The sequence below is a fragment of the Anguilla rostrata genome, chromosome 4 (genome assembly GCF_018555375.3).
Source record: "Anguilla rostrata isolate EN2019 chromosome 4, ASM1855537v3, whole genome shotgun sequence".
NCBI classification, from domain to species: domain Eukaryota; kingdom Metazoa; phylum Chordata; class Actinopteri; order Anguilliformes; family Anguillidae; genus Anguilla; species Anguilla rostrata.
In genome coordinates, this window is record NC_057936.1 from 15,482,532 (window position 1) to 15,507,060 (window position 24,529).

The 24,529-nt window shown below is 38.9% G+C and overlaps 1 protein-coding gene across 17 annotated transcripts in view; it reads right to left on the reverse strand.

Annotated features, from left to right (window-relative positions):
• Positions 1 to 24,529, reverse strand: part of LOC135252623 (nebulin-like) — a 57,129-nt gene that overhangs the window by 17,983 nt on the left and 14,617 nt on the right. For 7 of the 17 annotated variants that reach the window (XR_010329439.1, XR_010329440.1, XM_064330910.1 and 4 more), the window contains exons 9-51: positions 24,271 to 24,378; positions 23,978 to 24,088; positions 22,887 to 22,997; positions 22,368 to 22,478; positions 22,029 to 22,139; positions 21,547 to 21,657; positions 20,655 to 20,765; positions 20,345 to 20,455; positions 20,052 to 20,162; positions 19,536 to 19,646; positions 19,299 to 19,406; positions 18,832 to 18,942; positions 17,974 to 18,084; positions 17,629 to 17,739; positions 16,488 to 16,598; positions 16,186 to 16,296; positions 15,910 to 16,017; positions 15,232 to 15,342; positions 13,593 to 13,703; positions 13,174 to 13,284; positions 12,747 to 12,857; positions 12,557 to 12,667; positions 12,208 to 12,318; positions 11,883 to 11,993; positions 10,786 to 10,896; positions 10,348 to 10,458; positions 10,037 to 10,147; positions 9,561 to 9,671; positions 9,373 to 9,483; positions 9,017 to 9,127; positions 8,691 to 8,801; positions 7,675 to 7,785; positions 7,238 to 7,348; positions 6,921 to 7,031; positions 6,319 to 6,429; positions 5,771 to 5,881; positions 5,316 to 5,426; positions 4,977 to 5,087; positions 4,197 to 4,307; positions 3,616 to 3,726; positions 2,942 to 3,052; positions 1,579 to 1,689; positions 221 to 322 (exon numbers count right to left, since the gene is read on the reverse strand). Coding sequence is in view for 15 of the 17 variants with exons in the window: in XM_064330910.1 (XP_064186980.1) it covers positions 221 to 322; positions 1,579 to 1,689; positions 2,942 to 3,052; positions 3,616 to 3,726; positions 4,197 to 4,307; positions 4,977 to 5,087; positions 5,316 to 5,426; positions 5,771 to 5,881; positions 6,319 to 6,429; positions 6,921 to 7,031; positions 7,238 to 7,348; positions 7,675 to 7,785; positions 8,691 to 8,801; positions 9,017 to 9,127; positions 9,373 to 9,483; positions 9,561 to 9,671; positions 10,037 to 10,147; positions 10,348 to 10,458; positions 10,786 to 10,896; positions 11,883 to 11,993; positions 12,208 to 12,318; positions 12,557 to 12,667; positions 12,747 to 12,857; positions 13,174 to 13,284; positions 13,593 to 13,703; positions 15,232 to 15,342; positions 15,910 to 16,017; positions 16,186 to 16,296; positions 16,488 to 16,598; positions 17,629 to 17,739; positions 17,974 to 18,084; positions 18,832 to 18,942; positions 19,299 to 19,406; positions 19,536 to 19,646; positions 20,052 to 20,162; positions 20,345 to 20,455; positions 20,655 to 20,765; positions 21,547 to 21,657; positions 22,029 to 22,139; positions 22,368 to 22,478; positions 22,887 to 22,997; positions 23,978 to 24,088; positions 24,271 to 24,378 (4,755 nt within the window). In the remaining 2 variants the exon portion in view is untranslated. The remainder of the gene's footprint in view (positions 1 to 220; positions 323 to 1,578; positions 1,690 to 2,941; positions 3,053 to 3,615; positions 3,727 to 4,196; positions 4,308 to 4,976; positions 5,088 to 5,315; positions 5,427 to 5,770; positions 5,882 to 6,318; positions 6,430 to 6,920; positions 7,032 to 7,237; positions 7,349 to 7,674; positions 7,786 to 8,690; positions 8,802 to 9,016; positions 9,128 to 9,372; positions 9,484 to 9,560; positions 9,672 to 10,036; positions 10,148 to 10,347; positions 10,459 to 10,785; positions 10,897 to 11,882; positions 11,994 to 12,207; positions 12,319 to 12,556; positions 12,668 to 12,746; positions 12,858 to 13,173; positions 13,285 to 13,592; positions 13,704 to 15,231; positions 15,343 to 15,909; positions 16,018 to 16,185; positions 16,297 to 16,487; positions 16,599 to 17,628; positions 17,740 to 17,973; positions 18,085 to 18,831; positions 18,943 to 19,298; positions 19,407 to 19,535; positions 19,647 to 20,051; positions 20,163 to 20,344; positions 20,456 to 20,654; positions 20,766 to 21,546; positions 21,658 to 22,028; positions 22,140 to 22,367; positions 22,479 to 22,886; positions 22,998 to 23,977; positions 24,089 to 24,270; positions 24,379 to 24,529) is intronic. The other 10 variants (XM_064330911.1, XM_064330913.1, XM_064330914.1 and 7 more) reach the window with 10 other exon arrangements.

Here is a 24,529-nt window from a genome sequence, read left to right on the forward strand (position 1 = left end):
TAATGAACACATTAAATGCATGAAAAAACTAATGCATTAAGTGAATGCTACCTTATTTCTGAACTTATTTCCATAAAGCTCACCATAAATAACAGCTGTAGTGGTGACTTGTGTTTATTGTATCATGAAAATTTGCTAAGCACACTCATAAGAGCAGAACAACATCTTGTAAAGCCAATAATGAAATGCGAGGGCATGAAGTTCGATCGCAGTCACTTACATCGCTGACTAGCCTGCTGGTCTGCCTGGCGCTGAGGATGTCTAGTCTGTCTGCCACCTCAGTGAACTTGTGAAGTTCCTCCTTCCCTTTTCTGTAGGCAACCTGCAAGACAGACCGAGAGCGAGGTGTCAGGATTTCGACAAATCTATGAGACGAGTGTGAAGTGTTAGAGGGGAGTTTGGTGGCAGATGTAGAAGCAGATGGCGAGGTTACAGCAGCGTTTCTCAATGCAGCGTTCAGTCAGACACTGGAGGACTATTCGGTAAAAAAATGGATGCATGCTTGCATTGTGAGAGCTATATTTCTGAAATATTACAATTTTATTCTGGCCATTCTCTACATTTATTGGCCTGCACATGAGAAAAACAATGCATTTTTAATATTAGTGACTCAGTATGCACACATTTGCTGACCAATTATTAAAGACAAATTAGATGCAATTAAAATTCTCCTCGGGGGATGTTCTTCAAATAAAATGTGCTAAAAAGCCACTATCTGAAGAAGAAATAAGAAGCTACACTTCACGGATTTTGATACTTTCAGTTTTTTTTTTACAGAATTTATCGGAATTCTTCAGAACTAATGCGATTTTGAATTCCCAAAAAGCATGACCCCTCACTTTTAACAGAAAGAATGTTTGATGGAATTGCTTTGCAATCACTGCAACTCAAACTAATAGTCATAAAAAACACACCGATTCTTCCATTTCTCCCCCTCCTTACCTCCATCATGAATATTACCCTATGTAAGTACAGAAAAACAGCGGTGTAGGGCATCTGCATATCGTACCTTTAATTAGGATAAAAACAGTGCTGAGTACTGGCCTAGTTTAATTCTGTGATGTGTATTGATACTGGCATCTCTGAAATAAGCAATCTGCCTGAGGCGGCATACAATTGGGTTCCAGGAAGCCGCTGCTTAATGCACATGACTGCACCACTGATGACCCTGCTGCTTCCTAAGTACTATTTGCCATTTATATTTTTATCATATTTTCATCACTGTTTAATAGGAAGGAGCAAATCAGGGGTGTTTGTGTCTGCGATGTGCTTGTCACTTCATAGTGTATGGGTAACTTATTAGGTAGGTAACTTATCGCATTACGGAAAGCATTGTACACAAAACAGAGCTTGTATCTCTGTTTCCTTTATGCTTCTCAGAGTTAGCTGTCCATAATTCACTCCTGAACATTCCATCAAATAAATCTCCCTTGCTCCAATAGTAGCACTGGGCTAAACACGCTTCAGTCACATGAAACCCCACGGTGTTCGCTTAACTATAATTAGTCACAATGGTGCAGCTATACTCATATGAGAATTTGAATCTTTGCACACATGTACAGCAAAAGAGATAATTACCTCGCTCTGTTTTTTGTTAACTTCCATGGCGTGGGCGACATCAGGTAGGGTCTTCATGTTCGTGTAGCTCGACTTTCCCTTTTCTGCATTGAACTTCTCTTTGTACAGTTTCTGGGAAAACAGGCCCGTGAAAGCATTGGCGTTCCTGCAATACTGCCTGCATGAAATGCCAGTATGCCTGTAGCAGCCATTCACTGTACACGTGAGACCCATTTTAACTTAAATATTTTATCAGGCAGCAAATGTTGCTCAGATTTAACTAAAAGAAGCAGTTATGCAGCCCTCTGCTCCCTGAAGTGATGCTCAGATGAGACAATGTTGAGAGAAGGAGAGCACTGGGAGGGAGTTGTATGACAAAGCTGCCATTCTGGGACAGACACCAAAGCAGTAGTCCTTAATTAACATTGTGCCAAAGGCAGAACCAGGCAGAGGGACTGCATATGAATGCCTGTACTAGGAGTGATAAGAAATCACGGGCAGTTAGGAGAACACATATTCGACTTGTAAGTGATAAAGACAGAACACACTGCAGTGAGTGTGCAGCAAGGAAAGTAACAAGCTCAACTCAACCAGGTACAACTGTACGAGGTACAAACAGCTACCTAGTAGCACATCTGAAAAACTGTTACATTATACACAGCTTCTGAAAATACAACACACCTGATGGGAGATTGATCCTGGCTCATCAAGAGAAAAGCACACAGCAGCCATCTTACTGTCACGCTCCAGTTAGCTCAGTGCTAACAGAAGCGTGCACTCAGTTGTAATTGACTCCTCAACATGAATGGGACAGGGGCCGGATCACTGGGCTGTTGTTCTAGGGGCCCGGGGGATCGGAGTATACCACAGCTGTTCCACGGCACACGCATGGGTGGACCCTGGGCTCTCACCCCAGTCTGCTGTCCCTTACCGCACGGGGGCTCGGCGTGGTGCAGCTGGCTCCGGTTACACCGCCCCGCACGCGTGTGGATCTAAGAGCGGGCCGCCGAGAGCCAGTACCCGACCATCGTCTCTCGTCACCACCGAGCCGTGACCCTGTCACCTCAAGAGTCGCTCGCATTCTTTCAACTCACATCTATCACATCTACCGCAACATACAGTGCAAATGCCTACCTTCTACTCCCAATTATCTTACGAGCGCTGTCTTGCTACCGGAAGAGGCCTTGGCATGGTTCACGCCACGGTCACATAAATTCAGATACGTTTAGTCGAGATATCATCAACACAAAGAAAACTCCATTAATTTCTTTTTTTAGGCACAAGAAGGTGGAGTGTAGATCACCTGTTATTGAGCATATTCAACAATCTATTGCGTGAATATAAATACTAATGTGAACGGGTTTAAGGAGGCTAGAACTCTTACATCACTCTGGTGCTTTCCCACTTCTTTGGCAAACACCGTTTCAATGGTCTGGGGCATCTGGGCATACAGACAGGTGGCAGAGTTCTTCTTACCCTCTTCTTTGTAACTTCTCTGTGAAAAAAAAAAACAGCAGCGGCCTGTATAAAGCTCTCAGACAGCACCCATAACGATGTGTGTGCACAGCTGTAAGCCACATACATAAGCTTTTCTTGATTTATCGTATGTTTAAAAGGCTGTCATTGTGCATGACAACAGTAGTGAGATTATGTTCATACCTGATATGCTGCCAATTTGGCATACTGTATTGGGAACTGGGATTATAATTGTATTGTTAAAGGCTTGAATTGCAGGCATATTTGACTGCATGAATTCCATTCATTTTGCATTCATTAAAGTAACCCAAAACAAAATGAGGTAACTGAGCTTACTTCCAAATACATCTTCTGATAATAGCTATTTTTGAATCATACGAATTATAGCATTGTACAATAATATAAAATATATGTGTTATGGTCTATGATAAAATCGGTCTTTTTGCAAAATAACCAGTCATTTTGACGACCAACCAGTTATGCGGTTATTTTTCAAAATGACTGATTTCTCACTTTGACTGTAACAAATGCAATTCATCAGTTGTTTACAGCGCTGGTGAAAGTATACAGGGGTGACGGTACCTCGCTGACAAGCAGGGACACCTCTTTAGCATGCTGGGTTTCACTTGTTTGTGCCATCTGGGCATACAGGGAGTTGGCAAACTCCCTTTTCCCAGCTTCTTTGTACTTACTCTGGAAACAAAACAACATAGTCAACCCTTTTCAAGCACAAAAGGCATTGTCTCTGTTTCTACAACACCGCAAGCCACATTTGCAAATATACCATGCGCAGAAAAATGGTCAGTGTGAATTCAATAGAGTTTAACTGCAATAGAATATATGCGGTCCCTATTGGACTCCTTGAACAGAGTTCATCAGAGTCAAGTAGGGACCACACATGCTCTATTAGAGTTAAATTCTCTAATAGTTCATACAAGTCTGATAGCTGATTTAACAGTGAGAATTTTGCAGTAAATGTTCTTTGATTTATTGAAACCAAAACAAGGACTGGCACTGTTAGCACTGAAATGCAGGACCTTTTCTGTCACACCCACAACCAAGGAATGAGAGATTAGTCTGCAATCTTCATGGCAACCAGACAGTGTGTTGTGAGTGAAGCCAGTGGTTTTGCACATAGTTAGTCAAACACCCTGTGACCCCACCTCACTCAGAGACTGCGACAGTTCTTTAACAAACTGGGTTTCAACTGTGTTGGGCATCTGTGCATACAAGCAATTTGACAGTTCCTTCCGGGTTTCTCCTTTGTACTTTTGCTGTAAAGTATAAAGCATATTCCTTCTTGAACATGCACAGGTAAGCAAGATATACTTTGTTCTGAAAGCACACACATACACACAATGGTAAACCTTCACAGTTGGCTTCTGGTTTGTGAGGTTTTGGAAACAGCACACAGAAAAAAGCAGCACAGTAAACATGCCTTCAGTGCCTTCAAGGATTCCTGAGAACAGAGGCTCACGTGCCACATGCAGAATGCAGCTCGGGAATAACCTGAAACACTGAATTTTGTACACAACTATGGTGAGATAGTTGTGTAGCTGCTTTTTAGTGCCTTCCTATGTTTGTTTTGGTTTAGATCCTTCAAATCATGAAAATAAAAAATCCTTACAGCAGACAAAGATGTGGAATATTTTCAGCAGGAAGTACCGATTATCTTAAAATGTGGGTGGGAAAAAGAGGAGCGGAGGGGAAGGTAAAAGCTAAAGAAGATTATTTTCACTGTTATTATTGGTTGATTTATAAAATAAAACATACTATATGCCATTTTGAGAAAGACTTTCTTAAGGGAATCCTGTTGGTACTTCTAACCAGTTACACATAAATCACATAAATACACAAAGGTCACATAAAGAAGATGCACAAGTAAACATGTATACACATACCCCCACACACATTTCTCCACAGCACACCAAACCAAATTTTACCTCACTCTGCATTTCCGACATTTGTTTAGCAAACTGGGTCTCAGTCGTCTCTGGAAGTTGAGAGAAAATGCTGTTGGAAATCTCCTCTTTACCTTTCTGCTTGTATTTATTCTGAAAAACACAAAGATGGATGCAAACATTTAGACCACACCAGACACAACAATTAGGACATCGCTGGGTCAGAGAAACAGGATAGCAGAAAACCCAGACGAATGTATCAAAAGTCTGTGATTTATCTAGAAACTCATCAGCTTCCACCAAGTCAATCAGCCAGAGGCCCTTCATCAAGCCACAGTCATCCTCACTGAAGAGTGATATGAGATGCGTCAACTCATTCACCTCACTCTGGAGTTCCGACACTGCTTTGGCAAACTGGATCTCGGCGGTCTCTGGCATTCGAGAATATAAGCAAGAAGAAACCTCTTTTTTTCCCTCTACCTTGTATTTGATCTGAAAACGAAAACAGAAAATGAAGACAAACATTAGAGGCATTTTGCAGATGCTCTTATCCAGAGCAGCATGTACAACCTTTCTTTTTAACATAGTATTTGCATTGCAGCCATTTATATAGCTGGCTATAAACTGAAGCAGTGCAGGTTAAGTAATTTGAGTACAGCAGTGTCCTGCCCAGTAATCAAACTGGTAAACTCTAGGTTACAAGACCAATTCCTTACCCATTATTCTACACTACCACCCCAAACATTAAACAGGAAATGAGCTACAACAAAATAAACAGGCAAAACTGATTTAATTGACAGGTGAAATTGATGACCCTGTATTGTGGTGTTGAGTACCTCGCTCAGTAACTGGGAGACCTCCTTGGCGTGTCGGGTCTCCAGGGTTTCAGGTAGCTGAGAGTACAGAGTAGCGCACACTCCGTTCTTCCCTTGTTGCTTGTACTTGGTCTTAAATGCAGTAGCAGAAATGACATTATTTATCAGCTAATTTCAGTTGGCACGTGGCCTTTCTATATCAAGAGGATACATTTCTCCATACAACTTACATTTAAAGCAAAATACAGGAGTTTAAAAGCACCTGCTAACAAAGGTTGCCTCAGACAGTTAGGATGAAGTGGCATGCTGGATTTCAAACACATACACATACACAGCACAATTCAGTTTAAAAAGGAAACTTCATAGCAGTATTTCAGTCATGAGACTTAAGCCAAATATACACCATGAGTCATCATGAAATCATATAGTAGCCAGTAATTTAAAATGAAGCTTATAAGATGCTTTTGGGATATATGTAAATAATGTGAGCCAAGGAATATTTCACTAGCAGCCTCTTTTCAAGGACGGACACAATATAGACAATATAGCACCATTTCTGCTCCACTTACCTCACTCTGGAGTTCAGACACAGCTTTGGCAAACTGCGTCTCTGTGGTTTCTGGGAGTTGTGAATAAAGACTATTGGAAATGTCCCTCTTCCCACGTTCTTTGTACCTATTCTAATTAAGTGAAAAAAGCTAATTTTAACCATTACCAGTCAACTATTGGTGAAAGCAAACCTATGCTATTTTTAACAGACATGTCTCAATGTTAAACGACAAATAACTACAAACGTCAGTTATGTAATGAGCTCCAGTGAAATAAATCAATAGTCATGCTGAAAACATTTTGCCAACACTAGCTAATGAACTAAGAATATGTTTTACCTGAGAAGCATAACCCTGGATTCAATGAAAAATTTGTAAAAAATTGGCCAAGTAATAAATACATTAGTCCTTTTTTCCCACAGATAATTTGTGAGTTAGTTCTGGCGATCATTGAACACACCAGAGTGTTTGTTATGAGGAAAAAATAAATGTACTTTTAACTGTGAGTTAATCCAAACAGTAAACAGAGGTTTGCATGGTGCAACTAATTAAGCACAGCTGTAGGTGATATTACTGTAAACTTATAAATAATGTATCTATAGTAAAAACTCATAGAGTTGTACCTCGCTTTGAATGCCAGATATCTCTGTGGCAAACTGGATCTCTGTAGTCTGTGGGAGCTGGGAATAGAGGCTACTGGAGAGAGTCTGTCTGCTACTCTCTCTGTACTTGTTCTGGAAACAAATAAAGAAGATACCAATCTCAACACACTGGGTCAGCCCAGATGAATAACATAGCACCTGTGGTACCATATAATAGCTGATACATACACATACATGATCTTGCATTTGCATTTGGCTACACAGCATGTAATACCCTGATATTACCAAAGATCAGGATCACTGGTGTAGAGGAGTGTGTGAGTATAGCAAAAACTGACCTCGCTCTGTAATTGAGAGGCCTCTTTAGCGTGCTGGGTCTCCATGGTCTCTGGCAGCACAGAATACAGTGAAGTAGAGGCCTGCTTCTTCCCTGCTTCTTTGTACTTATTCTGTGAAAAAAATATTTTAAACAAAAAAAGATTTCACCTTATATTCCAACATAAGTGTACCTATTTGCTTTGCATTTTCATCATACCATGATGAGATACTTCAATATTACCAATGTAAAGAGTATAAAGAGACACACATGTCATTCAGGATCCAATATCATTTGTAATGGCATGATAGCCAAAATGATTAGCTGTTAAGAGCAGGTTTGTTAAGAGCAAAGATAAGATGCGGTTGCTATCCATGATATCTCGGTTAAATGAGCCCTGGTAGAGAGTGAGTGAAGCCAGCCGTTTCTCACAATTAGTCAAACACCCAGTGACCCCACCTCACTCAATGTCTCTGACATTTCTTTAGCAAACTGTATCTCCCTTGTATGGGGCATCTGTGCATACAGGGAATTTGACAGTTCCTTCTGGTTATCTCCTTTGTACTTCAACTGGAAAGTATAAAGAATATCCCCCCAAAAATTAAGATCAAATAGAAAACAATTTTTGGAACTGAAACAAAAACCATGTCAGTTCTGGTAACAATCTGTGAGGAAACATATTCACACTCAATAACTTAGACTATGAGGTTCATTCATACAATGTATACAGAGAACCTGCATTGCACAAGCATCAGTCTCCATGGAGATGCTGTGACTCACAAATAAAAGCAGGCGCTTTTTTATTTCTTCACAGACACTGATTTGTGAGTTATTTCTGGTGATAGCTGAATTTGCCACACTGTGTCTGTGAGGGAAAAAAACAGCACTACTTTTATTTGGACAAATGTTGATTGAATCCAGGCCAATGTGTGACATTACAAACACAACAAGAGGAGTCTACTTCAGAAACTCTTTTATATTTAGAAAAATATGCATGGTGGTTTCACATGGCTCCCAGATGAACAATCAGGTTCAATGAGTATTCAGTATATTAATGTATTTCACACTTTATGTCCATACTAGAATCAGAGCAGGCTCATAGTTCAGCCTAGAAATACTGAGGTTTGGCTCAGACCTTTTTCTATTGTCTATCATTAATTATTCAACAATACCTTATATGGATGTTGGCACTTCTGAGTACCTACATCAGTTAGTTATTTTTTGTTTGAAAGATAACATTAATTTTCTATTCATAGCTCACTGGTTGATGATAACAGCAATGGATTTATCTTCCCTCCCTTCACAAAGAAGGAGGAAGTTGGGGCAGGCCTAGGTCAGGGTAAAACAAGACAACCACTTTGCCGTTATTTGTTTAGAAAGAGTAGGAGCAAATGGGAAACGGATAGGCACTCTACTAACAAGTCTTTAAAGCCTGCAGAAAACAAGTACACACACTTGAAGCTGAGAAGTTATACCTCACTCTGGATTTCCGATATCCGTTTAGCAAACTGGATCTCTGTTGTCTCAGGAAGCTGAGAATAAAGACTGGTTGAGCTCTCTTTCTTTCCACCCTCCTTGTATTTGACCTGAAAGTAAGAAAGTTTTAATATTTCACAGCAAGGCTTAATACTGTAATTACCACAAACTGTTTGCAGTTTTTTTGCAGTACGTACAAAGGAATCCGAGCAGCAGTGGCCTTTTAGCTGTGGGTACATTAGTCTGTACATCTTCAACACAAACTCATAAATATAAGACAGGCAGTTTCTGCTTCAGGGAATATAATGCTTTAATGAGTCCTTACCTCACTTTGGATCTCTGAAATCTCTTTGTTAAACTGAATCTCAGAAGTTTCCTGAAGCTGAGAGTAGAGGGACCTGGAAGTGTCCTTCTTCACTTTCTCCTTATATTTCACCTGCGAATGAGAACAAGACACTGCCAGCTTTATCGATGCAGTCAAAGCATACCATTTCATTCTACCAGTGTTTAGTTTGTGAAATGCATGTGTAAGCAAATATGAATATAGAGTATGGTAATCAAGAACCAAATCGCTGAAACAAACAATGAAAAAGTAAGCCCCATCCATTATCACAAGCATATTAATCTTCATTTTGTTTATTTGGTACACATCTATATCAGAGTAAGGGTAGTGTTGCATACTTCGCTCTGTAACTGGGAAGCCTCCTTGGCGTGTTGAGTCTCCAGGGTTTCAGGTAGCTGAGAGTACAGAGAACTGGACGCCTGCTTCTTCCCTGCCTCCTTGTATTTAGTCTGGAAAACAGTGAAGAAACTCAGTCATTCATACAGAGATGAGGTTTCTGTAAAATGTATCAGTTCTAAACCGTTACCTCACTCTGGAGTTCTGACATGGCTTTCACAAACTGGGTCTCTGTGGTCTCTGGGAGTTGAGAATAAATACTATTGGAAATGTTCCTCTTCCCACATTCTTTGTACCTGTTCTAATTAAGTGAAAAAAGCAGATTTTGAACCATTTTCAGTCAACAATTGGTGAAAAAAACCAATGCTATTTCTATCAAACATGTCTCAATGTTACATGATAAATAATAGCCCTGGATTTCATGACAAATCGGTACAGTTTAGCCAACTTAAATGTACATTTGTGATTTTTTCTTCACAAAGATAATTTGGTGTCTTAAAGTTGGTAATCATTGAACTCAGCAAACAGTCAAGAGGAAATTTTTTTTTAATTTTGTGAGTTCATCCAAACTGTAATCACAGCTATACATGATGTAACTACTTAAGCATTGCTGTGGAAGATATGTAAATGTATAATTATCCATATCAAAAACTCATAGAGTTGTACCTCGCTTTGAATGGCAGATATTTCTGAGGCAAACTGGATCTCTGTAGTCTGTGGGAGCTGGGAATAGAGGCTACTGGAGAGAGTCTGTCTGCTGCTCTCTTTATACTTGTTCTGGAAAGGAATGAAGAAGATACCAATCTCAACACACTGGGTCAGCCCAGATGAATAACATAGCACCTGTGGAACCATATGTTATCTGCTGTACATGATCATGCATTTTCATTCAGCTGCACAGCATATAATAACCTGAAATTACTAAAGATCCAAGTTCGCTGCTACCGAAGACTGTGTGAACTAAGACACAGACTCACATCGCTCTGTAATTGGGAGGCCTCTTTGGCGTGCTGGGTCTCCATGGTCTCTGGCAGCACAGAATACAGTGAAGTAGAGGCCTGCTTCTTCCCTGCTTCTTTGTACTTATTCTGTGAAAATAATATTTTAAATAAAAAAAGATTTCACCTTACGTGCTACTTTATATTCCAACATAAGTGTACCTATTTGCTTTGCATTTTCATCATACCATAATGCGTTACTGGAATATTACCAATGTAAAGAGTCAAAAGAGACACACACGTTATTCCGGATCCAATATCATTTGTAATGGCATGATAGCCAAAATGATTAGCTGTTAAGAGCAGGTTTGTTAAGAGCAAAGATAAGAGGAAATTGCTATCCATGATATCTCGGTTAAATGAGAGTGAGTGAAGCCAGTCGTTTCTCACAATTAGTCAAACACCCAGTGACCCCACCTCACTCAATGTCTCTGACATTTCTTTAGCAAACTGTATCTCCCTTGTATGGGGCATCTGTGCATACAGGGAATTTGACAGTTCCTTCTGGTTATCTCCTTTGTACTTCAACTGGAAAGTATAAAGAATATCCGCCAAAAATTAAGATCAAATAGAAAACCATTTTTGGCACTGAAATGAAAACCATGTGAGTTTTGGAAACAAATAGTGAGGAAACATATACTGCATGCACACTTAATAACTTAGACTATGCGGTTCATTCATATAACATATACAGAGAACCTGCATTGCACAAGCATCAGTCTCCATTGAGATGCTGTGACTCACAAATAAAAGCATGTGCTTTTTTAATTTCTTCACAGACACTATTTGGTGAGTTTTTTTCTGGTGATTGCTGAACTCACCAAACTGTCTGTGAGCAATAAAAAAACACCAATAGTTTTATTTGGAGAAATGTTGATTGAACCTCAGCTACTGTCAGAAAAGAACACTTGGCTTTATTTGTAAGTCAAAGTTAAGAACTAATGTTGACTGAAACCTGGTCAATGTGGAATACTCCAAACAAAATAACCACAGCATACTTCTTCAACACATTTATATTACATTTAGATAAAATATGCATGAGGGTCTTGCATGGCTCCCAGATGAACAATCAGCTATAAAGAGATGTTCACTATATATTTAACACTTACGTGCACAGTAGGATCAGGACAGGCTCATAGTTCAGCCTGTGAGTATTGAGGTTTGGCTCAGACTTTTCACTATTCTCTATCATTAATTATTGAACAATACTTTACATGGGGCATTGGCACTTCTGAAGTACCTACTTCAGTTTTGTGTTTTTTGGTAGAAAGATAACATTCATTTGATATTCATAGCTCACAGGCTGATGATAACAGTAATGGATTTAATGTCTGTCCCTTCACAATGAAGGAGGAAGTTGGGGCAGGCCTAGGTCAGGGTAAAACAAGACAACCACTTTGCCGTTATTTGTTTAGAAAGAGTAGGAGCAAATGGGAAACGGATAGGCACTCTACTAACAAGTCTTTAAAGCCTGCAGAAAACAAGTACACACACTTGAAGCTGAGAAGTTATACCTCACTCTGGATTTCCGATATCTGTTTAGCAAACTGGATCTCTGTTGTCTCAGGAAGCTGTGAATAAAGACTGGTTGAGCTCACTTTCTTTCCACCCTCTTTGTATTTGACCTGAAAGTAAGAAAGTTTTCATATTTCACAGCAAGGCCTAACACTGTAATTACCACAAACTGTTTGCAGTTTTTTGCAGTACATACAAAGGAATCCAAGCAGCAGTGGCCTTTTAGCTGTGGGTACATTAGTCTGTACATCTTCAGCACAAACTCATAAATATAAGACAGGCAGTTTCTGCTTCAGGGAATGTAATGCCTCCATGAATCTTTACCTCACTTTGGATCTCTGAAATCTCTTTGTTAAACTGAATCTCAGCTGTCTCATGAAGCTGAGAGTAGAGGGACCTGGAAGTGTCCTTCTTCACTTTCTCCTTATATTTCACCTGCGAATGAGAATAAGACACTGCCAGCTTTATCGATGCAGTCAAAGCATACCATTTCATTCTACCAGTGTTCAGTTTGTGAAATGCGAATATAGATATACATTGCAGTAGTCAAGAACCAAAACAATAAAACAGACAATGACTGACCGACTGAGTCCCTTGCATTATTACAAACATATTAATCTTTTTTTGTTTATTTAATACACATCTATATCAGAGTAAGGGTAGTGTTGCATACTTCGCTCTGTAACTGGGAAGCCTCCTTGGCATGTTGAGTCTCCAGGGTTTCAGGTAGCTGAGAGTACAGAGAACTGGACACCTGCTTCTTCCCTGACTCCTTGTATTTAGTCTGGAAAACAGTGAAAAAAAAGTCAGTCATTCATACGGAGATGAGGTTTCTGCAAAATATAGCAGTTCTAAACCGTTACCTCACTCTGGAGTTCTGACACAGCTTTCACAAACTGGGTTTCTGTGGTTTCTGGGAGTTGAGAATAAATACTTGAAGCAATATTTTGTTTACCACGTTCTTTGTACTTGTTCTGAAAAATAAATGAATAGATTACCATTAATCACAATGTACCTTTTCTGCAATGTCCTTCATCATTCCTTGCAATTATATTTCAGACACAGTATAGGCCCTACATTCCAAACATTCCCCTTGACATGGTATATATTTATAACGTGGCTATAAAAACGCAAGATGAATCAAGTCATGATAACAAGTTCAATCCCTGGAGCCCTACAGGGACAGCAATGTAATATATTGAAGCAATAATAAAATTTCACCTTTGATTATCGAGATAAGTTTCTCAAAGGCAGCTGTTATGGGGATTAAAACCCTTGACAGAGCTTTACCTCACTCTGTATCTCTGTGAGCTCTCTGGCAAGCTGTATCTCTGCTGTTTCTGGAAGCTGGGAATAAAGAGAAGATGAAGCCTCCTTTTTCCCCTCTTCTTTATACTTTATCTGAAAATACAGACCAAACAGTTTATTAAACATATGCAGTCTACTTGAGGTAAAAAATTTACTTGAGGTTGTGTAAGCTGTGTGTTAGTGTCTCTGTTGTTCAAGTTGTTGTTATTACTAGTACTAGTAGTAGTATTATCAACAACAACAAAGACATTATTACTATTAGTACCCATAGCTGGAGTTGATTTGTTTCGAATCATATACTAATCCACTGACTTTAGTTCATTGCCTATTAAGACAAGCTGCATGTGTGAGGCACTGTAGAATGAGCTAAAATGAAAGGTGTGAGCCAAACACACACTCACCTCGCTCAGTAACTGGGAAGCCTCCTTGGCATGCTGGGTCTCCAGGGTCTCTGGCAGCTGAGAGTACAGAGAAATGGATGCCTCCTTCTTCCCCACCTCTTTGTATTTAGTCTAAGATACAACACACCCATGATATTTTTCATACTGTAAATGGTTTTGTAAAGAAGTACTCATAATTTTCACAGCTCTTCTCCTAATGGATCTAAGCGTGCATCACACCTTGCTTTTCTCATCTAGTGCATGCGTTTGGGGTATTTTAGTGTAAATGGAAGCAGGCCTTATTTGTTATCCTCGTGGCTCTATGGTTTCTGTCACGATGCTGAACCCAAAACAAATTCATTTTGTTATTTCTTAACAAAAAAAACCTCCATTTCCAATCTTCCGACTGGCACTTTCAGAAAAACCAATGCTTAAATTTCATCTTTCTGCTTTCTCTCCCTTCAGTCTCTCCATTTATAAAGAGTCCCATAACTTATTTTCTTCTGCATCAGTCTACAAATTATGTAGTAAATCACTTTCTCATTGTGAACTTTCATTTTTAAGCTGCTGAGACAAATCACCAGACTAACCTGTGCTGACAGTGTTCTGCCCAGTTCTGGACAGCCATGTCCTTCTGATTTCCTTGGTCTTCATGCGGTAGCTATGCACCTAACTCATCAAATCAGAATCATCTCTGCATCCTGTCCAGTTCTTTTCTTGTGCTTTCCCCACAATACTTCCTGACAAGGCCACACAACATGCTGTGGCTTTTTGTTCTTGCAAACACTCTATTTAGAACCCTTACTCTTCACTGGTGGAGAGCATTAGACCTCAGAGCCTTATCATTCCTCCTTAAGTTCCTCCCCACTGATAAACTTCCTGCACACCCTGTCCAATCAGTGCCCACCTCAATATTCCTGTGATGAACTGGCCATCACAGCCAGGGTTTACTGAAGCTCTGATTCCCTCGTAAAAAAAGCAATTCTTATGAGAATCCACTTCCTGAGGAATGTTTACCTCTCCAAACTCACAGTGTGCAATCATAAGTTGTAAATCTCTCACTCATCTATCACAGAGCCATCGAGCACCTGGATGTACTGTATACTGGGAGTATGACACAAAATGTATTATTGTCCAAGGAATTATTGTGCCAACATTGCTTATTGGTTTATGCTATTATCATTTGCTTGCAAAAGATTACTAATTAAATTGGAAAACTTGTAAAATGTTAAATCAACACACCACAAGGTGGAAAAACTGAGGGCATCAGTAAAGCTTGTAATAATAACTGGGGCAGCTCAGTCAAAGCATTAAGTGGATAGTCCTTAAAATGGCAAATACCAAATATCAAAATGGAAGTTAGCATTGCTAACTTATACAATTTAAATTTCTTTCAAATTGAAATCAAATGAAAATCTAAAAGTGCTGGCAAAAAGTTGTATCTCCATGAATAAATGATTTACAATATCTTCATAATTCTGTGCTTTGATTGAATCACCCACTAAGCAGCTGTCATTGTGTCAAACTCTGAAAAGCTTGTGTCACACCTTATGCGGAATAAGAGATTAGTCTGGAATGTCTGCAATCTCCAGGACTACTAGACGGTGCACTGTGAGTGAAGCCAGTTTGTCACAGTTAGTAGAACATCGTGTAACCCCACCTCACTCAAAAGCTGCGACATTTCCTTAGCAAACTGCATCTCCCTTGTATGGGGCATCAGTGCATACAAGGAATTTGCCAGTTCCTTATGGATATCTCCTTTGTACTTCAACTAGAAAGTATAAAGAATATCCTCAGAAAATGAAAGTGAGTCAAAATCTCTACAACAATGAAATCAAAAAAGTTTCATTGTAGGACTGTAAAATGTCAAGCAAAATATTTGTGTCTGCACATCCACGCAGATTGTGAAGCTTGTGTAATCTGAACACATACAGCCTACAAAATGGTACCATCTACACAAGAAGGTTTCATAAAGCATGACAGAACAGAGGAGTAGCTGAAGTAAAGTTAATACAGTCATGCCTACAGCTATGGATTCGATGTGTGTCATTCTTATTTAGAAAATTAAGTTTCAGTTTATTTACCACATTAATTGCTTGCTCACTCATACAAACTAATACAAATCCATTTTAATGCTTTACAGGGACTGGTAAATGTTGAAGCTGTCCTCCGTATAAATTTAGACTGTGACTTTCCTTTTTTCAGTTTCACACTGTTGAGCTTCATCGTTTCTTGTCGCAATCAATCTCTGATTGGTTTTTGAAATGCAGAGAGGACTACTGAGGAACTTCAAGCCTAATTTATCAGTCAGTTGGTTAACTAAACAAATCATTGATACCTCGCTCTGGACTTCCGACATCTGTTTAGCAAAATGGGTCTCCATTGTTTCTGGAAGCTGGGAATAAAGACTTGCGCAAATTTCCTTCTTTCCACCTTTATACTTCACCTGGAACAGAGGACAGCCCATGACAAATGCATTCAGAGCCAGATTTTCCTCTCACACTGTGAAACAATATGGAAATGTAGCTTCTAAGCAACAAAGATAATGATTTCTGCTTTTGAGGGATCTTTTAGAGCACATGAGGTTGTGGATTAGTTGGTGAGAGAACTTTACCTCACTCTGCAGGTCTGAATGTTCTTTGGCCAACTGAGTCTCCATAGTCTCAGGAAGCTGAGAATAAAGGGAACTGGAAATCCCCTTTTTCCCATTTTCCTTGTATTTTATCTGGAAAAACCATATACTATTTTTATTTAAAGTAATTAGAATATTGTTTATTCATCTTTACATTTAATAAAGAAATAATTATAAAAATTACTGAGGAATATCTGGTTGCTTTTCATGTCAAACGTCTAGGATTAACAGAGCTCTTATTTCATTTTTACAAATTCTGTGTTGGATATATGCATTGTGTCTACCTCACTCTGTAACTGGGAGGCCTCTTTGGCATGCTGGGTCTCCAGGGTTTCTGGTAGTTGGGAGTACAGAGAGTTGGACACTTGCTTCTTCCCGGCCTCCTTGTACTTAGTCTAAAATGCAGCCAGGAGAAGATAGCTCACAGACTTGCACGAACAAGCAACCTGGAGATTGTGTCTCAGTCTGCATATGAATACAGTTTGTGATTACACCACCATGACGGCTCAAGAAAATTATGCTGCAGGCTACAGTGTACAGTATGTGCACCTGCAGCAGAAGTTCAGACCGGTATTTGTTACATAAGCTGTCAAGTCACATGAAATGTGCCTTGTGCTGAAGAAAGGAACACTCACTGATATGCCACACAAAGCCAAAGATTTTGATATGTTAATCTTTAGGATTGCTGACTCATGGTTCAGCTAGTCCTCACCATACAAAAGGCAAGGACTGGAGGTCAAGGATAGACTTCCCATTGTTTTGTAGCAGTAGTCATCACTCTCAGAAGATGGACTGGGTTCAACCAGGGAAGCAAAGCGTTCAGATGTGTTGTTGGATGACGTTACCAAGAATAGGTGAGGTATTACAGTAGCCCAGGGCCATTGGATTTCATTGTTACTTAATTGATCAATTAAAGCAATTGATCACACAGGTCAGGAACAGTGTTGAGTAGCCCTCTTTGGCAATACAACATGCAATGCCAAAGGGGCCAGTTTGTTTTTTTTTGTTTGTTTGTTTTTTGTATGAACGACTATCTTTGGAATATTATTTGCATATATTATTATTTTCTAAGCCTCTTTTTTTCAATAAACCTGGAGATCTGAACCACTCTACTTACAGGATATCAATGCCACATGTGGCATATTAATTTTCTTCCACGGAAATGTAATATAACCGAGAAGCACTGCACAAAGTCATCACCCTTCCAGTGAGGATTCATCCTCACTTCTTTCCTTTCACAGGAAGTCTCTGATTCTCCACAGCAGAAAAGATTCACTTATAGGATTCTAGTCAAGCCACTGTAAGAATATTAAAGCAAATTAATTTCTGTTGGAACAATGTTTATATTGTGGGAATAAAGGCCTGGATGTTTATAGACCTGGAATAAAGGATGGGAGCTCAGCCGGTCCCTGCATGCGGTCTTACCTCACTCTGGAGCTCTGAAACCGCTTTGACAAATTGGGTCTCTGGGGTCTCTGGGAGCTGGGAGTAAATGCTTGTGGAAATATTTCTTTTCCCATTTTCTTTGTACTTGTTCTGGAGAAGAGAAGAGTTATCTACTAATTCAGTGTATAGAATATTTTGCATTCTTAGTCTACCACAATAACGATTACAACAAAGATGTATCTACTTCTTTCATAAAGATAGAAGGGTTTAATTTACAGATTATGGTGTAATTCTATTTAATTGAGTGTTGGCTATAAATTATGAGTTTCTGAAATATATACAGCTTCTGCTTGAGCAACAACAACAGAAATGACACCTGAATACCTTGCTCTGTATTTCTGTCATTTCTCTCGCAAACTGGATCTCTGATGTCTCTGGAAGTGAAGAGTAAAGAGAACTGGAAATGTCCTTTTTCCCAACTTCTTTGTACTTGATCTATAAAAGGCAGAATTGGAGAATACACTTGATAAACCATAAACAATGTAAATACAGTAGGCCTTACTGCATTTGATCTGTGAAAGAACAAAACGTGATGTATTTTGGAGATGGGCTCCTGTCTTTTTTTCTGGCTTTTGTAAAGAAACACTGCAGAGCAAAAACAAATGGTGCATGACAGTCTTGTCTGATTTCAAAGGCTCCTCTGCATAAATTCTTAGAATCCCTTGTTCCTGTAATGCCAGTTGAGTAACACATCCAAGCCATGTGCTAATGCTGTTATATTGATTATTTCCAACCATGCATCTTTAGCTTCTTAAGTGGATATGGAAATAATATTTCTAAAATTCAGAAAATAGTAATACAAATGTACTGTATATTTAAAGTGAGACTTCGACATAGATATACATTTTCAGGGGAATATGTGGTATGCGTGAAGCTCAAGGCTAGAAAAGTTAAATTTCTCCATGTGTGTGTATATTAATAAATTGAACTTCATGTCCCTTTGAATTTACATACTTTCATTACCTGCAGACATATTTACTTATCATTTTCATTTGATAATTAAGCTGGGTTAATGACTACATTTCATTTTTAAATGTTAATTAACCCTGGATTCACAGAATCTAGACAGAGCCTACTGTGTGTGTGTGTGTGTGTGTGTGTCTGTGTCTGGGTGTGTGCATGTGTGTGTGTGTGTTTGTCTCAGAAAGAGAGAGAGACATAGAGAGAGAGAGACCCCCTCACCTCGCTCTGTAACTGGGAGGCCTCCTTGGCATGCTGTGTTTCCAGAGTCTCCGGCAGCTGGGAGTACAGAGAGGTGCTCCCCTCCTTCTTCCCTTGCTGCTTGTATTTCGTCTAGACACATTACAACAAAAAAAACCAAAGTATCATAACATAACAATAATTACTAATGCTGATCCCACATGATTTTCTGACTTCCTCTCACATTGGATATGAAAAGAACTAAGAAACATTATTATTCCAGCTCACTAAATTAAAAATCAAAAAAATTCCTTTTTCACACAGCTCTTCCTAAGAGCTACAGTGTAATTTTCATCAATTTATACATTCATTTATAATATACATATACATTTTTCCTCCCAACAAATCCACTTGATGGCAAAGCATTGAAGACATTGTGGTTGCAAACTACACAGAGTAGCACGTGTTAGGGGACTGGTTTATTGGCTTTTTGATAGACAGATAGATACCTCACTCTGCAGTTCCGAGATCTGCTTAGAGAACTGAGTCTCTGCTGTCTCTGGAAGCAGAGAGTAAAGGCTGGTAGAAATCTCTTTCAATCCTTCTTTGTACTTGATCTAAAAAAAAATAGAAAGGTGAGTTTTTGCTATACTTTTGCTATGTAGCACACATTTTGAGACATCTTTCCTGGCATGCTTTCTATAGCAGCCCAAAACGTCAAACATTGTTTCTTCCCCAAGGTTTACCTCACTCTGGATATCTGAGATCTCCTTGGCAAACTGAGTCTCTATTGTCTCGGGAAGCTGAGAGTAAAGACTGGCGGAAATGTCTTTTTTTCCTCCCTCTTTGTACTTTACCTGAAAATGAAAAAGGCACATGAGTGTGATTATTACTGCTTAAGCTGTAACAAAGAACGGCACTGTTCCAAACTGTGAGTTCAGTAACTAGTACTTTTTCCTTTGAACGCATACAATATTTGATATTAGTTAAAGTACAGTCATTGCATCTATTGGTTGATATGGTTCATTCCATATAGTGGAATTGAAATGGATATACAGATATAGAAAGGAAATTGAAAATTGTGTTTTGTGAAAAAATATGCATTTTGTTCCTTTTCTGACACATTGAAGTAGAAGTTTCAAGTAGAAGTTGGTCAGTTGAGTTAAACACTATAAATTGTGACCCATTTCTGATGTGTCGACTTTTGTAAAACTGTGGGGAAAAACAAGAGATCACCCAGACCCAGGGGTATAATTTTATACCTCGCTCTGTAACTGGGAAGCCTCCTTGGCGTGTTGGGTCTCCAGGGTCTCTGGTAGCTGAGAGTACAGAGAACTGGACGCCTGCATTTTGCCTTGCTGTTTGTACTTTGTCTATAGCACAGCAACAATAGCATTCACACACAGTATGGGAAACACAAAGGAAGGGGTATAAATGAACAGTTGAACGAAATATCATATGATAAAATGTTTCCTTGCGCTGGAACTGTACATTTTTGTATTCAAGCCCGATAATGGCTTGATGTGTTTAATTATGACTACTTTTTTTACTGTACCTCACTCTGGAGCTCTGACACAGCTTTAACAAACTGCATCTCAGAAGTTTCTGGGAGTTGAGAGTAAATGCTCCTTGATATACCCTTTTTCCCATTTTCTTTGTACTTATTCTGAAAAAAAAAACACAGTGCTGTTATTACATTAATCGAATAATTAATTAATACACATACAAATTGTAAGATATGAAGAATCATATGGTATTTATGATAACTTCAGCCCAGAACTGTTCATTTTGTTACCTGTAAATTTCTGAAAACTGTTTACACTGGCATAAAGGTTAAGTGAAAATGAAATGAAATGTCCTTCTACCTCACTCTGAATATCTGTCATTTCTCTTGCAAACTGCATCTGTGTTGTCTCTGGAAGTTGTGAATAAAGGGAACTGGAAATGTTCTTTTTTCCATCTTCTTTATACTTGATCTGGAAGAGCAAAACAACAGTCATAAAATGACAACAGTATAAGATAAAATAACAGTACAACCATAAAAATCTGACTTAATTATTTCCATTATATGCTATAGACAAGACCGCAAATATGTCTCTCACAAAAGCTACTATTTTGTTAATCAAAACTTCAGATATACATTGTGACCAACATAAGCATGACGCAAAATAATTTGGCATGGCAAATATTCAGTAATTAAGTCCTTGAATTTTCATCTCAAACTGTGCACATTCTTCCAGAACTGCCATATGTGTGGTCTGAGAATATAAGTTAATGCTAGCTGGCAACCTCATTTGACAGCACTTGAGTTAATAAACAAAACATTGCTTTTGAATTCATCTGAACAACAAACCCAATTCTCTGAAGCAGGTAGCAATCTATGCCCCTCCTACATGATTCTACTCCAAAGTAGGTGCTTCAAGTGAAAAGTACTTCACAAATTGACCTGCCCTCATTTAATAATTTGCTCAATTAATTTGTTGTGCCACTGGAAAACATTTTTAGTTTTAATATGTATAAGCACATTAGAAAAAAAAAAAAAACAATTTTACAGTTATTCCAGAACTGGTAATTAGCAAGGTATTCATCGACCACTATAGAGGACTTAAACAGCCTGTGATAACCCATTCAATAGAGTGAATTGTATGAAGTGCCTGTCTTATTAATTGTATTGACATGGGGACCTTTTATGCAAAAATGTAACTCCGGATAAAAATGAACTTCTGACCGGCCAAACTATAGGGTATATTTGCTTACCTCGCTCTGTAACTGGGAGGCTTCCTTGGCATGTTGGGTCTCCAGGGTCTCTGGGAGCTGGGAGTATAGAGAACTGGACACCTGCTTCTTCCCTGCCTCCCTGTATTTAGCCTTAAATAGAACAGAAGAACACTTATACTAATATGGCTTTCATATTGCAATCAGAATAACAAAGCACACCATTCAAACTGTCAATTCACGGTACCCTACACAGGCAGAGACTGAATTATTTTCTTTCAGGTAAAAAAACAGCTTGAACACCACAGGTTGTTTTCTTTTATTGGAACCTGCTTTTGCGTAAATGTAACACCTACAACAGATATAAGCCTAGCCTCAAATGTATTGTTTTCATGCAGGCTATTATATATGTGGTTAGAATGCATTCTCTATCAATTCGTGCTATTTCTCATTTCACTTGTAATTTTATTGCAGAATACTGATAAACTGATTCAATGGCTAACTAGGTTTGAACAAGTGGCTACCTCACTCTGCATTTCTGACATCTGTTTGGCAAACTGCATCTCAGTCGTCTCTGGAAGCTGTGAGTAAAGGCTAGTGGAAATCTTCTTTTTCCCATCTTCTTTGTACTTGTACTGTGGAAATAAATATAGCATAAAGATGGGTTTAGTATCTATCCTTAACTATCCTCCATCTCATGGTTCTCTGTCTGCAGAGGACAAAGGGTTATATAAACCACTCAAACAACGTGACATCATTCTGTGAATAGCTTTGGTGCATAAGTATGGGCCATAGCAGATGCATTTTTTAATCCTTATGGAAGTGGATTGGTGCTGCTAGGCTAGATCTTCATAAAGCCTTACCTCACTTTGGATGTCAGAGAGCTCTTTAACAAACTCGGTCTCTGTTGTCCCAGGCAGCAGAGAATAAAGACTGGTGGAAATCTCCTGCTTTCCATCTTCTTTATACTTGATCTATGACATCAATAATAAACGAAACATACATGTGTGCATATATTTTCCATTTAATGACAACAGGGAAGTTTCACTACTTTCAGACTCCTCTTCTCATTGACCTGTATTTGAATTATTCAGCACCAGCCACAGATAAACCTTTACAGTGCTGGTTTACAGTTCCCCCTTTTTCGCTGTTGATCTGGCAGCAGGCTGGCTTCTTTAGCCTCTCCCAGTTATGGGAAATGCCAAGGAAAACCTATCATCCCATAACAGGTTTTATTCTGTCTAGAGGTTATCTGGATTCAGCTTAACAGTGGGAAAAGGACATGGGGCTCTGCCGAAGTGTAGTCAATACTGTAAATGCCTGCTAAAACTCCTTCCTTGAGGCTTGTCTTTCAGAACAGGGAGAATGTATTGTTTGGGTACCTCACTCAGGATCTGGGAGGCTTCCTTAGCATGCTGGGTCTCCAATGTCTCAGGTAGCAGTGAATAAAGACTGCTGGATACCTCTTTCTTCCCTGCCTCTTTGTACTTAGTCTGAAATACAGCAAAAGAATGACTTACTCTTCTCCATGCAAGGGGTATTACATTTTACATTTAAAGCATTTAGCAGGTGCTCTTAACCAGGTCAACTCACACAGCTTGTATTCTTTATGAAACATAAAATCCATTTATACAGCTGGATATTTACTGAAGCAGTTCAGGTTAAGTAGCTTGGTCAAAGGTACAACAATAGCGCTCCACCCAGGAATTAAATCTTCAACTTCAAAGTCGCAAGGCCAGCTCCGCTAAGTGCTATGCTACACTGCTACCAAGAAGATTCACAAGTAATACCGGCTAGGCCACGCTAACTGTTTTTCTGGTGCTTAGGCAAAAATATGTGATACCTTCATTGAAATAAAACATGTGCAATTATAATTGATCTTTTCTTAGTGAGCAACACTTGTTTAGAAGCCAACAGAGAAATTACTGGTGATGAGGCTTGCCTAATAAGCTGTTTTGTAATCCAGCTGTGAGAAGCTTGATACATGAAGAGTAGATACACAGGTTTAATTTCAAAACGTGTGTGTGTGGATGGGGGGAGAAGTTTCGTATAATGTTGCCTATTGATTAGAAAGGATATAGGTATCAAACTCAATACTCGTTCTTACTCAGACTGAAATGTTGTTTTATCGAGTTTTCAAGAATAGCGATCTTTGTTACAAAGAGATCACAATCCTATCATAACGGATATCACCTGTTAATATGGGGGAATAGCTGGGTATAAGGTTGTTAGGACGACTGACAAGGAGGCTTTCCTTAATTACTGTATTTTGTACAGGAATTACGGTATTTAACCTGGTGATAAAAGATGTGCTATAGGACTGGGGAAACAATGAAACTTCACAAGCAGTAACAAAAGAACACTGTGGAAGGTTAATTGCATGCTCACTCTTTCTGATAAACCTTCCTGGATCTATAGATGCTATATGACCCTAAGCACAATGTAAATGTCCTCACACTCTAAGCTGATTTACCTCACTGTGGAGATCAGACATAGCTTTCACAAATTGTATCTCTGTGGTATCTGGGAGTTGAGAGTAAATGCAGTTGGACATGTTCCTTTTCCCACTCTCTTTGTATTTGTTCTGAAGAAGGACAGAAAGAAAAATGCTGATCAATATTTGCCTTTACATTTGTATTTAATATACTGCAATACAATTCTGAAAATTCTGAAAGAGGACAACATAAAGATATTAAGAGCACAGATATTAGGAGCACAGTAAGTAATGAAAAAGCTGATTGAAAAAGATACTGTAACATTTCTTACGTCACTGAACATCTCTGTGAGCTCTCTAGCATGCTGAATCTCAGCTGTCTCTGGAAGCTGTGAGTAAAGAGAAGCTGAAGTTCCTTTGTTCCCCCCTTTGTATTTGATCTAAAAAGGAAAAGGAAAAGGGGACATTTACTACACTTGCATCTGAACAGGACAGGTTACAAAAGTACAGTTTTACCATTGGGTCAACAGTAGTTCTTCAGAGAAATAGGATATTATTTTTATTTGTGATATATTTATAGAATTTCAATAC